The 18,157-nt window shown below is 29.8% G+C and overlaps 4 protein-coding genes across 6 annotated transcripts; all 4 read left to right on the forward strand.

Moving 5' to 3' along the window:
• Positions 1–173: 173 nt before the first annotated feature.
• Positions 174–4,995, forward strand: LOC119603426 (PR domain zinc finger protein 5-like). 2 transcript variants are annotated; one of them, XM_037955457.1, is made up of 8 exons: positions 174–563; positions 628–711; positions 830–961; positions 1,820–1,873; positions 1,947–2,628; positions 2,736–2,777; positions 3,015–3,161; positions 3,223–4,995. In XM_037955457.1, the coding sequence occupies exons 1-8, from the start codon at positions 325–327 to the stop codon at positions 4,750–4,752; spliced, it is 2,910 nt and encodes a 969-aa protein (XP_037811385.1). In that variant the 5' UTR covers positions 174–324; the 3' UTR covers positions 4,753–4,995. The 2 variants fall into 2 exon arrangements, with proteins under 2 accessions (XP_037811385.1, XP_037811386.1); XM_037955458.1 differs by lacking the exon at positions 2,736–2,777.
• A 763-nt stretch (positions 4,996–5,758) lies between these two features.
• On the forward strand, positions 5,759–9,410 carry LOC119603428. The gene is made up of 6 exons (XM_037955459.1): positions 5,759–5,988; positions 6,051–6,182; positions 6,364–6,417; positions 6,481–7,510; positions 7,570–7,701; positions 7,763–9,410. Exons 1-6 carry the CDS (start codon positions 5,909–5,911, stop codon positions 9,281–9,283), a joined length of 2,949 nt encoding a protein of 982 aa, XP_037811387.1. The 5' UTR covers positions 5,759–5,908; the 3' UTR covers positions 9,284–9,410.
• A 650-nt stretch (positions 9,411–10,060) lies between these two features.
• Positions 10,061–13,602, forward strand: LOC119603425 (zinc finger protein 181-like). The gene is made up of 6 exons (XM_037955456.1): positions 10,061–10,315; positions 10,387–10,816; positions 10,878–11,298; positions 11,358–11,417; positions 11,482–11,607; positions 11,667–13,602. Exons 1-6 carry the CDS (start codon positions 10,159–10,161, stop codon positions 12,957–12,959), a joined length of 2,487 nt encoding a protein of 828 aa, XP_037811384.1. The 5' UTR covers positions 10,061–10,158; the 3' UTR covers positions 12,960–13,602.
• A 380-nt stretch (positions 13,603–13,982) lies between these two features.
• Positions 13,983–17,454, forward strand: LOC119603422. 2 transcript variants are annotated; one of them, XM_037955449.1, is made up of 5 exons: positions 13,983–14,271; positions 14,328–15,393; positions 15,455–15,517; positions 15,578–15,691; positions 15,751–17,454. In XM_037955449.1, the coding sequence occupies exons 1-5, from the start codon at positions 14,243–14,245 to the stop codon at positions 17,260–17,262; spliced, it is 2,784 nt and encodes a 927-aa protein (XP_037811377.1). In that variant the 5' UTR covers positions 13,983–14,242; the 3' UTR covers positions 17,263–17,454. The 2 variants fall into 2 exon arrangements, with proteins under 2 accessions (XP_037811377.1, XP_037811378.1); XM_037955450.1 differs by having other exon boundaries at positions 13,988–14,271; positions 14,722–15,393.
• Positions 17,455–18,157: the final 703 nt, after the last annotated feature.

The raw sequence follows: 18,157 nt of genomic DNA on the forward strand, positions 1-18,157 counted from the left end.
ATAACTTATGGTTCCTGAAAATCGATTTTACACAAATTAAATTGTCTTCTTTCATGGACCATGAGACAAATTATCTGACAAATTGTGATTTTTTTTATTACATGTCAAAAAGTAATCCAAATTTGTCTATGAAAAGATCGCCAAAATCATAATATGAAATCTGGTAACGCTATTTACGTTTAATAAAAAGAAGAAGACAATATTTACAATTGTTGCTGGAATATTAAAAGAAAAACAATTTTATGCAAAATTTATTAAAAACAATTAAAAAATAATATTTTTATTACCATATTTTAATACTTTCCCAAACAACAAAGTGTCAAAATGCGTACTTGTTCTTTGTGTAAAAAGAAGAAACCACTTAAAAGTTGCGCCTTCTTTGGCATTCCAAAAGATGAACGCAGAAGAAAATTATGGAACGAGGCCTGTCGTCTAGACTTATCAACAAGTGCCCGCATATGTGAAAATCACTTTTTGTCAACCGATATAGTAATAGGATCGAAAAAACCTTATTTACTGCCTAGTGCTGTGCCTGCTATTCAGACAAAATTAACTGGAATGGCGTAAGTGTTAAGAAATTTATTACTTTACCATTATTTTCATAGACTAATATTCTTTCTTTTGCAGTTTAACATATACCACTTGTGCCCTAGGTTGCCCAAACGATAAAGACCTTTATAGATTTCCCACTAGGAGAAACGATGAAGAAAGGCAAGTTTTTTATATCTGGGGAAAACTCCACATCGACTTCAAAAAACGAATACATTGAAAATTAACAGAAAACTGGATTTTCTACAAATCTGAATTTCTAATTTTTGTCATTTTACAGAAGAAAATTGTGGCTAGATTTTTTTGAAATGGAAGAACCTAATCTTGAGGATTTGTTTGCTTGTGAAAGACACTTTTCTAATTTACAATCCAATGAGAAAGGTATCCTTTTGACTGCAGTTCCCGATGTCTCGTAAGTACTTAAATAATTATTAACTCGGGAAGATTTAAAAATTTTATTAAAATTTATGTTGCTCTCTACAACGAACGAACTAGAATTAAAGATAATTTAAACTCGAACTGATTTAAAGCTAGAACTGAACTAAATCCAAACTACAACTAAACTATAACTTAACTAGTACTGAACTAGAACTGAACTAGAACTGAACTAGAAATTAACTAGAACTGAACTAGAACTGAAATAGAACTGAACTAGAACAGAACTAGAACTGAACTAGAACTGAACTAGAACTGAACTAGAACTGAACTAGAACTGAACTAGAACTGAACTAGAACTGAACTAGAACTGAACTAGAACTGAACTAGAACTGAACTAGAACTGAACTAGAACTGAACTAGAACTGAACTAGAACTGAACTAGAACTGAACTAGAACTGAACTAGAACTGAACTAGAACTGAACTAGAACTGAACTAGAACTGAACTAGAACTGAACTAGAACTGAACTAGAACTGAACTAGAACTGAACTAGAACTGAACTAGAACTGAACTAGAACTGAACTGAACTAGAACTGAACTAGAACTGAACTAGAACTGAACTAGAACTGAACTAGAACTGAACTAACTGAACTAGAACTGAACTAGAACTGAATTGGAACTGAACTAGAACTGAACTAGAACTGAGCTAGAACTGATCTAAAACTGAACTAGAACTGAACTATATCTCAATTTAAACTAAAATAGAACAGAACCATTAAGAACTCCAAACAGGGGGTATAAAACAAAACGTTTTGAAACATTTTTAAATTTTAATTTTTGGATCTTTTGATATCTGCTTTCCCTTATTAATATGTATCTTTTGTACGTTTCAGTGTAAGACATAATACTTTAAAATCACCATTAACAAGTAAACCCAACAAATCAAGGTTTGCAATAAAAATTATGTTAAAAAAAAAGGAATTTATTTTATTAGAACAAAAAATTTTTTAAAAATTTTAGAAAAAATCTCACTTTAACTAAAAGTCCAGAAGATATAACTTTTAAAAACCAACAAGGAGTTCTAACACAAAACGTCTATAACATTAATAACAATGTACAAGAACCTGCATTATATCAAGACAATCCTGTGGTGGAAATTTACCTTAACAAACCGAAAACAAAAGTGGCAGCCACACAAACACAAACTCGTCTTTGTGCCACTGTACAAGCATCCGAATTTGCCGATGAATATCGTTTTAATTGTTTCTATTGTTGTAAAACATTTCCGTTATCATACTGGAAAAAATTCGTAAATCATTTAAAAAAGAAACACTTTGAATATGAAAAAGCTTTCGAAATCAGCAAATATGTAACACAGGATCATGATTATACAGCATTAGCTTCACCAACGCCTTCTTTAGTAGATATTGATAATAATATAATAAAAACTCAAAAAGAAGATACTCTGGTTATTGAAGCTAGTTCGTTACTGCCTTATTTAGTGGAATCACTAGAAACGTCTAATAAATCTTTGGAATGTGATATTTTAAGTTCGAATTTTTGTTTAGAAACAGAGGAGGAGAATGCGGAAAATTTAAATGATTTGATAAAAGTGCCTTCGTCGGAAAAGAACAAAACAATTAAGAAAGGGAATATTAAACAAAGGAACATAAAATTTTTTTTGGGAAAAAGTAAACAAAAGGTAAGTTAAGGGCATATTTTATAAAAGTAAATAGATATATACATACATATGTATGTATATTTTGGTAAAAACTAATCTAATTAATATTTTAATATTTGAACTTTTAGGTAATCTCTTCAGGTGTACTTTATTTAAAGAACACCAAACAGGTAAGAGTTGTATTAGAACTGAACTAGAAATGAATTAAAACTAAAGAAGAATTTAACAAGCACTGACCTATAACTGAACTAGAACAGAACTAAACTAGAATTGAATTAGAACTGAACTGAATAATAATATAAAACTGAACTTTTCAAAAAGCTCATAGATACCAAAGGAGGGCTATAAAATAGAATAATTTGGAAATTAATGAGCCAAAAAATAATAATTTATCCTTTGCTTTTTAGCAAACAACAAAAACAGCTTTAAGTCGCTGTCTTAAGAGATCCAATACAATTGAAACTATCATGCCCGAGGAAAATGAATATCTTACATGTGAAGAGGAATGTGAAGAACCTTCTACTAACAAAAGGTTTCAACAGGAGAGCACTGAGGTAAATTATTTCTGGTAATACTTTAAGTAGTATATTTTATTATAGATAATAATCTTTACAGCTTTCTTTCGAATTCACACCTAGTGATATAATCAATTCACTGCTAGAAAATATGAAAAATTATCCCGTTTTATGGGAATTTGATGAACAGCAATTCAATGAAGATTACTATGAAGCCATTGAAGAATTATGTCGTAGAATCAATGAAAAATGGTCTCTAAATATAGATACTTTAAGAATGCGACGCAGTATAAATCGAGTACTGAGATTTTACTGCTCCGTCTATCCCTGTGAGAATGTGGAAAATGTTAATCAATTTACTAACTACTATGATAAATTAAATTCATTTTTGCCATCACCGGTGCAGAATATTGCTTATGCTCGCTGTTCTCACTGTTATAAATGTTTTAAAAATATCAGCGAGTTGAGTAGGCACCTGTTGGAAGAATACAAATATTTACAATGGCCCTACAAGTGTGTACAATGCAAGGAATGTTTTAGGGATATCAATGAATATGAGTTCCATAAACGCCTGCCTCACTATGAGGAAGTATTTCGTTGTGAAAACTGCAATAAGAGATTTACTCAACGGAATAAATATAATAAACATGTTGCCTCACACCAAACTAAAGAAAGTTCGATAACGGAAAAACATAAATGCGAAGTCTGTGGCAAAGTATTTAAACTGAATAGTTTATTACGGAATCATATGGTCTTCCACGGGGAGAGAAAACATAAATGTAATTTGTGTTTGAAGTCATATTATACAAGCGCCACCCTAAGACATCATATAAGAACTCATAGTAAAGACTATAGATTAATGTGTGATATATGTGGCAAGGAATTCTTACACTACAACAACCTCAAAGTACACATGACTAAACATACGGGTGACAAAGTCACTTGTAATATTTGCAATTTAAAATTAAGAAAATCTAGTCTTTTGCGACATCTCCGTACAGTTCATGTGGCCTGTGAGGGGACCATTGAAACTACCTACAGGGCGAAGAATCATCATTATAGAAGTTTATTGCAGTGGCCCAATAAACGTTATAACCACCATCGAAAATATAATAAAGAGAAAAACTACTATTGCCAAATCTGTAATATACGTTTCGAACGCTATAAATTTCTGCTCGAACACAATAAAGAAACTCACGCCGATGCCCCCAAATGGACGTGTAAAATATGCAATTCCGAATTTCGTCAAAAAATATCGATAAAACGTCATTATCGTGTAAAACATCAGTTGCATGTGTATCAGGCTTTTAAATTAGTGGATCAAGATGAAGATTTGGAAACAGTGTTAGCCATTAGAGAGGATGAATTGGAAAAATTAATGGAAACTTTATCTTATTCTTTAAATACTTCTGGTAATGTAAAAAAATTGACTCAAGCAATAGAAGAAACAAAGGATTTGACTGCCAAAGAAATGTATACTGATGAGAAGGACGAAACGCTGCACAGTGATTTAAACCAAGAGCAAATATTGTTAGTAACGGATGATGTAAATACAGAGACAAATGAAATTAAAATCGTTGATGTCGATGATCATTATATGAATGAGTTTCTTACAAATCTTTTAAAATAACCAAAGAAAAGGCCTTCAAGGATAGGGTTTTAGAGTAAATTTTGTTTGTTTATTAGCTAATTAATGACTTGCATTTTTTAATTACATTATAGTATAATGGTTAAACAAATTATATATTAAAAAATGTTTAATAATCAAATTAAACCAAATGAATTGTTATTAAGCAGAAATTTGTAGCATATAAGCTAGGTAATTGAATACTGTTAAATACATATTATAATTAAATTATAATTGTTTTAAAAATATGTAAATTGTTTTTTAAATGGAAAATTAAAAATTGGACATGAATAAAATGTTTAATCTCATAACTTTGAGATAATTTCAACAGATTTAAAATGATCTCAAAGATATGTTCGAAATTTTAAAACTTTTTCAGTTTAAAAATGCTTATTTTAAAAGCTTTAACTTCAAACCATATAGTAAATCTATTTTAATTATCATTACGTGGTATTCATACCGATACTCTATCTTCGTATCGCTGGCTACAAAAACATAATATTTGTTAATAAAATTTGTCAAATTGCATATATAAAAAATAATCTCTCACAACTGACATTATCGAACTCCTCACAAAGACGCAAAGTATATTAATAAAGTAGCATCACTTGAACAGCTGACTATTTTTTTAAACTAGATAAATGAAGCAAGTTGTCAAAGTTTGTTTTGAAAATTTTTAACATTGTTTACGTCGCCATTTTTAAATTGTGTTTTGCTATTTGTTAAAATTTGTGAAAAGTAGAAAAAGTGAATTAAAAGTGGTTTTAAAGTAGTTTAAAAGTGTAATAATATGTATAATATATAATAATATAATTAAATAGTTAATATTTTTAACTTAAAAGTAATATTTTTTATTTATGTTTTGTTCACATTGTTGTTCCAGGAAATTTTATTTTGACACAATCTTAAATTATTCCAAAAACAAAATACATGTGGTTGTTGTAGATGTTGTTGTACAACAAGAGATGTCGCTACTTTATTAATATACTTTGCAAAGACGTAATACAAATTCGCCTTAGCTGTCAGAATATTAATTTTTTCAAGTTATCACTTTATGGTGAATAACATCAATAAATAAATAAAAGCAAAAATCAGTAAAAAAGTACTTTCTGAATAAAATTAAACAATAATTTTGAAATTAAATCATTAAAAAAACAAAATGTTAAAGATTTGTGCAATTGGTTGTCCACAAGGCAATTCTCTTTATAGATTTCCTTGCACAGAAAAAGACAAAGAAAGGTAAAATTCATATGCTTAATACAAAGTTTTCTTTTCTTTTGAAAGTGCTTTAATTTTTGCAGAAGAAAGTTATGGTTGGACTATTTTGATATGGAGGAACCAAATACTAAGAATGTCTTTGCTTGTGAACGACACTTTTCACAATTCCAAGCCACTCCAAAGGGTATTAAAAGAGATGCTGTTCCAGATGTACCGTAAGTATTAAAAGTGTTAACTATGTGGCGTTTTTTAATGTAAGGAAATTGTGCAACAAAGAGTTCTACGGTGGACTTTTGAAAAATTTAACTATTTTCTGAATTAAAGAGTCTTTCATCAAAAAAAATTAAGAAATTACTTCTCTTAAATAGGTTTTTTTGCTATTTATATTAATTTCAGAATTATATACAATAATCCAAATCCTCCATTCAGAAGAAAAACCAAAAATTGGAGGTTTGTATAATTTAAATATAAAACAATATCGTAGTAACAAATACTAAAAATATTTATCTGTAGGCAAAATGTCACTGTCGTCACACCACGAGATCCGGAATATATAATATATCGTAAACAAACTGGAGTTTTTAAGCAACAGTTAAAGGATAAATCTAACTTAAAATTACCCTTTATAAAAACGATAGCTTGCTCAATGTCAACGCAAACTAATACACGTCTCTGTGGCTTGGTGCAAGTTTCAGAATTTGTAGACGATTTCCGTCTTAATTGTTTCTATTGTAATGAAAATTTTCCTTTAGAAAAATGGTCCAAATTTGTTCAACATTTGAAAGAGAATCATTACGAAGAAGAGGAGGCATTTAAAAATTTTAAATATTTCTCAAAAGAACATGACTATACGCCCATATTTACCACGTCTAATAAGAAATCGAAAACTCAAACTTCTCAAGCTAATAATAAAGTTTCAGCACTACAAACTTCAGGTCTAAGCGGTACTTCACAACAAGAAAAATCCTATATTAGATCAACTGATATGTTCGTAACAGAAACACCACCTTTAGAACCAGTCCCCATAATTGCAACGCCTTTATTTGCAAATTCGCCCGAACCTATAGATAAATCATTTAATATTAACCTGGCCGATAAGCTTATTAAACTTTTAGATGAAACTCTTTTAAATCCCAATTTTCATAATAACGAAAAGCAGAACTTGACAGTAGCGAACAATTTAGAAAATTTAAATAATTTTATTGCAACTAAAAGCTCAGAGCTTACACCAATGACAAATTGCTCTATTAAAGAAGCAGAGGTGGTAAAAAAACCGAAATTAGCAATTACCTTTAAAGGTACACGACCTGTTTATTCTCTTAATGGAGTTCAACAAAACATTTTATCTAGAAGAAATTCATTTTCATATGCTGCCAAGAATCGTACAGTAAAAAGAAAAAATAACGGAAAACCCATTGAGTCTATGGGTGCAATCGATGAACCACAATGTTCTAATAATGAGAAAGTAAAAGGTGATATTAAGGTGATTTCTTCGGGTATATTTTATTTAAAGGATAACAGCAGCAGTACCTTTACAAAAAGGGTAAGAAATAAAATAAATGAAAAATTAACAATTGTTTTTATATCAAAATTATTTTATAGCAAAAATCAACTAAAACTGCTTTAAGTCGATGTCTTAAAAGAGTTAATACTATGGAAATACAAACACCAACAGACGAAAAAGAAGTGGGTAAACCATTTTCATTAAAAAGTCTTCAGCAAAAACCCCAAGTGGTAAATTAAAGCAAATCAAAATAAATTCCTAAATACTTAACTACTAAAATTTCATTTTTAGCTTGTTTTCGAATACACACCACCTTGCATAATAGATTCTCTACTTGATAGCATGAAAAACTATCCAGTTTTATGGCAATTTCATGATAAACCACTCAATAAAGAATACAATAAAGCGATTGAAGATTTATGTCAAATAATCAATGGCAAATGGTCTCTGCAATTAGATGCTATACAAATGAGACGCAGTGTGAATCATGTCTTGACATTTTATCGTTATTTGTTGCCCTGCGAAAACATAAAAAGATTTAAACATTATTTTGAAAAATGTGCCCACTTTTTGCCTTCAACTGTTCAAGAAATCCCAAACGCTCGCTGTTATCTTTGTGATTCATGCTACAAAACCAATTTGGAGTTGAGGCAACATATGCAGGAGCAACACGAAGCTATAAAATGGCCTCATAAGTGTCGTCAGTGCCATGAACGTTTTAGGCAGACTGATGAATACCAGCTGCACAAACTTCTGCCTCATTATGTGGAAATATTTTCCTGTGAATTGTGCAATAAGCGTTTCAGTCGTCATCATTTATATCAAAAACATTTACAACTGCACGAGCAAATTCAAATAACCGAAAGTGGTAGTTTTAAATGTAACATATGCAGCAAGGAATTTAAAAGCAATAGTGAATTAAGATCTCATAGCATCTATCACGGCGAGAAAAAATACCCATGTCAACTATGTTCAAAAAGCTTTTTTAATAATACTGCTCTAAAGGTGCATTTAAAAAGGCACCGCAAACAATTGGACTTTGTTTGTGAAGTGTGCGGTAAGGCTTTTCTTCATCTGGCCTATCTCAATGAACACTTGGAAAGGCATACGGGCGCCAAGGTCACTTGTAATATTTGTAAGTTAAAAATGAGAAAGTGTAGTTTATTGCGCCATTTGCGTACAGTGCATGTGGCCTGCGAGGGGACCATTGAAACTACCTTTAGAGCGAAAAATCATAATTACAAGAGATTACTAAGACCAAGTCGTTATTTCAAAAATTCTAAAAGAGGAAAAGAAGTAATGCCACGTCAATATGTGTGTAAAATGTGCAACATACATTTTGATCGTCTCAAATTCCTCAAGGACCATAATATCCAATTTCATTCGGATCTTCAGAAGTGGCCGTGTAAAATATGTACATCAGAATTTAGACGTTTACAAAATTTGAAACTTCATTATCGTGAAAAACATAAACTACATGTTTATCAAATTTATAAACTAATCGATAATAATGAAGATGTACCCACGGTATTAGCCATCAAAACGGAAGAGATTGAAAAAATAACCGAAACTTTAGCATATACTTTAAACTGTCCTAGTACGGCAAATAATGCACGTTATCAAACAAAAAGAATCAAAACAGATCCCTCAGCGGGAGAGATAACTATTGAAGAGGAAAGAATGCAAGGATCTACAGCAATACAAGGTGAAATAATGCAAGCTGTTGATAACATCACAAAGAAAGAAGTAATTAATGTCGATGATGATCATACAATGACGAATTTTTTTAATTATATTTTAAAACAACCCTAAAGGTGATAGAGATTAATATGGGATTATGAATCTGTTTGGGTGTTATTTGTTGTAATTTATGAAATTATTTTGCTTATTTTGTTAATTCTGTTAAACGCTTTAAAATAAATCATATTTAACAAACTTCTCCCAATTAATGTTTTGTCCAATTAGGTAGAGCAGTTCTTGAGTTTATAAATTACGAACACAAACATTGCACTTTTATTTATATAAATTCATTTTTACGAATTTAAGTAAAAACTCGTCGTTTTCAGTAAAATTGAAAATTTTGTGAAAATTGGAATTTTTAGTGAAACTTATATTTTTTAGTTAAAATTTAATACCACTTTAAAATTTCATAAAAAATTTGATGTCTAACCACGATACAACCATAAGATTTTTGAATGTCGTCCAAAAACAATTAAATTGCTATATATGAAGAAACAAAAAAGTCAAACAAATTTGCTGATAACATACTGTATGTGTTCAAATCTGAACAAAGTTTTGACTTGAATAATATAAAAATCGTTGTTCAGATATGTAGCTGTACTTATTTTATAAGATATTCTGCAATGCCAAATATAATACTTCTTTAGTGTAGCCGAATATTGTTATTATTTCATAATTGATAATTTGGGAGCAATGAGGTATGAATTTTATATGTTTTATATCTTTAAATTTAAAAATTTCTATATATTCTAAAGTTTTGATCCGTTTTTAATACATCTGAACGTTTATCCATGAATATTGGGCTATATGCATACATATGGCAACTTTATTTACACTTGACAGCTGTTATTGTTTTCTATAGCAGCAGCAACAAACAAAAACTTCTAAATTTTTAAAGAAAAAGTGTGTAAATGTTTCTTAATAAATTAAAAAGAATGGATTAAAATATGTCTTCACAAAATAATATTCCTGTAATCGCTAAAAATGTCGATAATAATGAACAAACACCAAATAAAATTGCATATACTCTCTTGGAAGATTTGCAGAAGGAACAAAATCTTTTGACAAATGATTTTCCTATTTGCAAACAATTGATTGAGGGAGGTAGGTATTTATAGTTCAATAAAAAGAAAATATAAAAAATATATTAATGGTTTTCCTTTAATGTATTGAAGCTTTAGAGCGTTTCTATGCTACTGGTATAGCCCCTGGCTGTGAATTGTATGCTGATGTTTTAAATCAAAAACTTATTAAAATTCATCAGAAACTAGTACTGCCTACTAATTTAAATAAAATAAATTTCACGGTGAAAGAAAGGTGCTTAAAACAACTTGAGGATAAGACACAATGTAAGATTCAAATCAAAGGACGTAATTCCATGCTGGACACGACTATGGAAGAAGAACTAAGACTATCAGGAGATGTGCGTTACAAACACTTGAAACGAAATCTGTATTTAGAACTAACTACGGAGGCTACTCCCATAGAATGTTATACACGCATGGCTCATGCTTTAGCTGAAATACGTTTTCTAATACTCGATAAAAATGAGCTGCTATTTGAAGATGAATTAAGTGAAGAGATAAAAATTGAAACAGAAGTAACGTAAGTTTGTCTAATTCATAACAAAATGAGTATCTTCTCATAACATTTTCTTACATTTAAGGGGTGAGCGTTTGGATCATGACCCCCTTCAAATAGTTTTTAATGAACCTATGCCAGCGCCAGACATAAATAAACCCCAGACAGTAGAAACCAAAACTCCTATGTTTAGCTTAGCTAATAAACTTATTAAGTTATTAGACGAAACAGTTTTAAATCCCAATTTTCAACAGACAGAAGAGGAAAATACGAATATATCCCAAAACATAGATAGTTTTATTGCTTCCAAAGAGCCCATCAACAACTTCTTGTCAACAGCTAGTAGTACTAACGTGGAAACTATAAATATAACAAACCCTTCTATAAAAACTCGATCACAAAGTAAAATTAAAAATTTAAATAAAACAAAAAAACGTATAACAAAAAGAAAACTAACAAAATCTACTTATAAAACTAAGTTGGTTAAAACAAGTTTTAAAGCCAAGGTATTGTTTGTTGTATTTAAAAACTTTTAAAAATTTTAAATTAATCACTTTTATTTTAGAATAGTTTTGCTGGAATCTTTTATATAAAAGATAAAACTACTAATAAAATTATAAAACGTGTAAGTAATTAAATTAAAGTTATTAACAAAATATTTAAACTAATTTCCTAAAAAAATATTTCAGCAAATTTTCAATAAAACAACTTTAAGCCGCTGTCTTAAAAGATCCGATAAAGAAATAACACAGACAGATAACGAAGTTTTATGTGAACCGTTCACTATAGATTATTTGCAAAAAAATCCCACAGAGGTAAATTAAAAATCTTACTTCATACCTACATTTTATAATGAACCCTTATCTATTTACAGATTGTTTTTGAATATACTCCGCGCGATATAATAATCTCTTTACTAGACACTATGAAAAACTATCCAGTTTTGTGGGAATTTCATAATAAACCTTTCAATGAAGACTTTAATGAAGCAATTGAAGATTTATGCCAAGAAATCAATAATAAATGGTCACTACAAATAGATTCTTTGAAAATGCGTCGCAGCATTAATCGTATATTAAGATTTTATCGTTTTTTGTTTCCCTTTGAAAGTATGGAAAAGTTTTCAGACTATTTTGAAATATGTGCTGGCTTTATGCCCTCCACTGTAAATGAAATACCGTATGCTCGCTGTTCTCACTGTTTTCTCTGTTTTAAATATGATTCTGAGTTAAGAAGACATTTGTCGGACGAACACAAGTCTTTAAATTATCATTACAAATGTAAATACTGTGGAGAACGTTACGCCGATAGTCAGGAATATGAATTTCACAAACATCTGCCACATTATGAGGAAATATTTCACTGTGATCATTGTCACGAAAGATTCAATCGTCGGAATTATTTAACAAGGCATTTAATCAAACATGAAACAAATCCGGTGGAACGTAGGAATCATGTCTGTGACCTTTGTGGTAAAAAATTTAAATCGGGCAGCGAGTTGAGCAATCACAAATTATATCATGAAGAAAAAAAATTCAAATGTAATCTGTGTTCGAAGTCCTATTTTAAAGACTTCACTCTTATGTTACACATGAAGACTCATCGCAATCAATACGATTTTATATGTGAAGTGTGCGGCAAGGCATTTACGCAACAAAAACTTCTGAATGAACATTTGGTTATACACAATGACATACAAATCACATGTAATATTTGTAATTTAAAATTAAGAAAACGTAATCTCTTGCGTCATCTGCGTAGTATACATGTGGCGGTTGAGGGCACTATTGAAAGTACATTTCGAGCAAAAGGTCATCGTCACAATGAACTCATGGGTAAAAAGCGGGTCTTTAAGCCTAGAACTAAATCAGGAAAAATTTCAAATCATTCTATCGAACCGAATGCCAGACAATATAATTGTAAACTATGTAATATACCCTTTGAACGTCTCAAATTCCTTAAGGAACACAATGTGGAATGTCATACAAATATAAATAAAGTAGCGTGTAAAATATGTGATTCCCATTTAATCCATAGAAATAATATAAGAAGACACTATCGTGAAAAGCATAAGATCGATGATGATAAAATTGATAGCATTCACGATGAGGAAACAGATAATGATATCGTACTCTCAATGACAATAGAAAAAATGGGAGAACTTTAGAACTTAAGCCAAAGGATATAACTTAAGCAGTTATCATTCATTCAAACCGTTTTTTCTTTCTTTATTTTTACAAACCAAACTCTAATACAAAAAATATGTTTGAAGAAAAAATTATTAATATATTTTATACCATGATTTTAATTAAACAGAATATGAACAGGGGTTTCAAGAAACAAGTCGAATAAAATAAGGACCGATTTTAACCATTTTCAATAGAAAGTGATTCTTGGCCGATTTAAGGTGGGTGTAGAACCAATATTTTTGGGTGTCACAAACATCAAGACAAATGCATAATAACACTCCCTAATCCTAATACATATATAAAATATTGTTCAAATGCTTTAAGCCTAAAGAAATACTTCATTATTTAGTTAATGTAATAACGCCAGAACTATTCCATAAATTGGAAGAAATAGTCCCACGACGATTGGAAGTTGTTTTTAAAAACAAAGGCTACTATACAAAATATTAATTTAATTTTAATTAATTATTTTTACTTCATAATGGTAATCTAAATATGATGCATACAAAAAATTCGAATACTTTAGTAAAGCTATTTTATGCACTTTTTAAAAAAAAAGGCTAAATTAGTTTAAGTAAATTATTGGACAAAATAATAAATTTATTTTTTTTTGAATACTTATATGAGACACTGTATGTAGTTTTATTTTCTACACAATCAACAAAAACAATAAAAAAATCATTTTGGAAAAAGAAAAAATTATTTTTTAGTAAAAATACTTTTTTGATTTATTAATATTATTATTGTTTTAAAAGTTTATTTTTTTTTTTTTCTAAAAATTTTCCTTTTGTTTTTGTGTTTTCTAAATTTCATAAATTATTTAGTTTGCATTAGAAAAACCGCTAAAGTAACATCATTTGTAGTTCTTTTTATAAAATCAAAACAAAACTGTAGCGTTGCCAAATTATTATTTATTGAATTATTCATTAAAATAAACAAAAAATAATGCCGAAATATTTTAGAATTTCAGTATAAATTTTAATAAACAAAAGACAAACAGCAGTTTATGTATGGACTTCAACAAAAATGTTATTGTGTATGACGGTAGCAGTGTAAATTTTAATCACTTTGCCTTGCGAATTTCTTCTAAATGGAAAAAATTCCATATATCCAGGGGAAATTTTTCACTTATTTTTTCACTAGAAACTCTGAAAACAAATAGTAAAAACCAAAAACAACAAATTTACTATGAATTTAATTTGGCTAATGCCTTTTCGTGAAAAACTTTATTAATTTGCGAAAAAAGTTCACAAAATATACAATGGAACAAAAGAAATGTGCTGATATACCGTAAGTGCGAAATTATTAATATTTTTACTTCCAAAGATAGCTGTTACTCCTTCCAGTATAATATGTAATGCAGCCACATCATCCTTTCAAAGAAAAATGGAAAATTGGAGAAAAAATGTTATAGTGGTCACTCCCAAAGACCCAGAGTTTGTAATTTATCGTCATGAAACGGGAATATATCCACAAAATCTTTTTAGTGAATCTACAATAGTTCAGCCCACAATGCAAGTTCCTGTGATTAAATCAGTTTCATGCTCTATGTCCACACAAACGAATACACGACTCTGTGGTTCTGTACAGATTTCAGATATCACGGAGGAATATCGTTTAAATTGTTTCTATTGTACAGAAACATTTCTCTTACATAATTGGTCCAAATTTGTTAAACATATGAAAGACAAACATTTCGCACAAGAAGAAGCTTTTAAAATGTCTAAATATCTTTCACAGGACCATGACTATACCTCCATAGAAACTCCTTTAGCAGAGCCAGTTAAACCTGTAATAACCTTAAACATGGTTACTAATCCTATTTTAGAAGTACCTAATCCACCTGCGCCGGTTTTCAAAGAACCCATTTTAACGAAACCCTTATTAAACAAACCACAGAAGACTGCAAGCGTTTCTAAGAAATTAAATTCACCGCCACCTTTATATGCTAAACCCGCACAGCCGATTGAGAAGAAACCATTTAATATAAGTTTAGCTGATAAGCTTATTAATCTTTTGAATGAAACCGTTTTGAATCCCATTTTTATGCAAACAGAAGAGGATAACATTGTAATTATTAAAAATACTGGCTCCAGTAATATAGAAACAAGTAGTTTTTTAAAGAATTTTATGAATTGCGATACTCCAAAGCCTAAAAAGGCGCCAGAGACCAGTAAAATAAATACTTCTGCAACTGCACCATATACGTCAAACAGACATACGCGTCCCATTTATACTTTAAACTATGGCCAACAGAATGTTCCATCAAGGAGACCATCGTTTTCTGGCAACTTTTTACCGCCAACACTATTGAAAAATACCAAATTACAAAAAAGAGTTGCTAAACGGACTTTGAAAGAAATAAATGCATTTGAAAAGGTTTATAAAACAGTGAAAACAAGACCTCCGAAGGTAATATACAAGTTTTTTACTATAATATTTTTTTACTTAATATATTTGTATATTTTTTTAGGTTCTCGGCTCAGGTGTACTTATTTTAGATGATCTAATTAATACTAACAAAGCTAATGAACGGGTAAGAAAAAATTCTTTAAAAATATAAACTGCTAAAATATTAAAATAAAAATGCCTGCAGCAAACATTAAACCAAACTCCATTAAGTCGTTGTCTCAGGAGAACGGAAAGCATGGTAACAGAACCTGACAATAGAAACTTTTCTTTAGAAAGTGCCAAACAAAAGCCCATAGAGGTAATGTAAATCAAAATGTAAATACTTTCCAAATTTAAATACATTTTCTTTATTTTCAGCTTGTTTTTGAGTTTACACCCGAGGATATAATTGTTTCACTGCTGGAGTATATAAAAGATCATCCAGTTTTATGGGAATTTCATAACCAACCATTCAATAAAATGTATAACAAAGCCATCGAAGAAATATGTACGGCAATTAACAGCAAATGGTCACTAAATATAACTCCTTTGAAAATGAGACGCAGTATTAATCGAATATTAAGATTTTATCGTTTAATGCTGCCTAGAGAAAGTATTGATCATTTTGAGGAATATTTCAATAAATGTGCCCTATTTTTACCAACTTCTATAGATAAAATTCCGCGTGCTCGTTGTGACTACTGTGCTGTATGTTACGAAACAGATAGCGAGCTGCGAAAACATTTAATCGAGAAACACAAATCTTTAAAATGGCCTTACAAATGTCAGCAGTGCCGCGAACGTTTTAGAGAACGTGATGAATACGAGTTACACAAACACCTGCCACACTATGAGGAAATTATTAAATGTGAACAATGCCATAAGAGATTTAATCGCCGTAATTTATACAATAAACATATAAGTTCACACGAACAAACCCTACTGCGGCGTTTAGAAAGAACGTTAAATAATCAAAAACCTGTAAAGGTATTCCATGCCTGCAAATTTTGTAGCAAGACATTTTCAAACAGCGAATATTTAAATCGTCATGAACTCATTCATACTAGGCGTTTCAATTGCAATCTCTGTTTCAAGACTTTCAGTTTAAAATCTACCCTGAAGGAACATTTAAGGAGACATAGTCAAACATTAGACTATATGTGTGAAGTGTGCGGGAAGGGCTTTATCCGTAAATCAAGCCTCAGAGAACACATGGATACACATACTGGCGAAAAAATTACCTGCAACATTTGCAATTTAAGATTAAGAAAATGTAGTTTACCCCGACATTTGCGCCTTGTGCATGTTGCCACTGAAGGCACCATTGAAAGTACATTTCGTTCGAGATGTTATCAATACAAAAAATATTTATATCCTACTCGTCAAGGAATCAAAAGAGTGGAAAATTTACCACGTCAATATGTATGTAAAATCTGTAAAATTTCATTCGACCGTCTTAAACTGCTCAAAGATCACAATAAAGAATTTCACACAGATGTTCACAAAACTCCGTGTAAAATTTGTAATTTCGAATTTAAATATATTCCTAATCTCAAGCGACATTATAAATATAAGCATAATCTACACAAGTATCAAATTTTTAAGTTAGTCGATCAGAATGAAGATTTAAATACTGTGTTGGCAATGAATGAAGAAGAGTTAGAGAAAATTACGCACGCAGAATTGGTGGCAAAATTAACTATAGAGCAATCTAAGGCGAAAAACTATGTTTCTACAAACGATAAGAATTACTTTGAACCGGAAAGAATGAACAGTAATAAGATACAGGATGAAATAATGAAAGCTGTGGAAAGTATAGATCAGCAGGATATTAAAATTGATGATGATCATTCAATGAATGAGTTTTTTACGGATCTCCTGAAGCAGTAAAATAAAATAACAGTGGCCGGTTCCATTTAAATATTTTGTGTGTGAAACTAACTGTATTTGTTGTAAATAAAAATAAATGGCTTTTATTTAACACGTTTAAAGTTTTCAAAGATTTTCTATGGAAAACTTACAGTAATTTTTTCAAACTTAGAATTGACGATTTATGTATTTCCAATAAATTTTTAATTACAACCTTTTTTCGACAAGTTTTTAAGAGCAAAGTATTCAAAATTTGTGTCATACAAATATGTATTTTATTAGAAAACTGTTTGAGTTTTCAATAGAAACATTTTCGACGTATTTTGATAGAGCTTTTTTTGAACGAGTTTTAAGATAAAATTTTATAATGAAAAAGTTTCGACGAGTTTTTAATAGTAAAGTTTTTTGTGTATATGGTCTTTAAGAGAAAACTATTTTCAATGGAAAATTTGATTGATTTGACTATTTTTTAATAGAATACTATTCGACAAGTTTTTAACAGAAAGCTTAATTTATACAAGTACATATTTCGAAAGTTTTAAATAGAAATGTCAATGTATTTTTAACCGAAAACTTTCCGATGAGTTTTCAGAAGAAAATTTTCGACAAGTTTTAAATGGAGAAATTGTCAATGAGTTTTTAACTTTTCGATAAGTTATTAATGGAAAACTTTTTAAGCAGATCTTTAATAGAAAACTTGTGAACAAGTTTTCAAAAGAAAGAACGAGTTTTTATCACAAAATTTTTCGATGAGTTTTCAGTAGTTTATTTATCAACGAGTTTTTAACAGAAAACTTTTCGATTAGCTTTCAGTACAAAAGTTTTAAATAGAAAACTTGCGAACGAGTTTTGAATATAAAACTTTCGAGAAGATTTTCGATATAAAATTTTAGGTTTTCAATAACTTAACGGTTTT

Source organism: Lucilia sericata, unplaced genomic scaffold (genome assembly GCF_015586225.1).
Source record: "Lucilia sericata isolate MDLA Ls3-8-SP2 unplaced genomic scaffold, ASM1558622v1 Contig000306F_arrow, whole genome shotgun sequence".
In the NCBI taxonomy this organism is placed as follows: Eukaryota; Metazoa; Arthropoda; class Insecta; order Diptera; family Calliphoridae; genus Lucilia; species Lucilia sericata.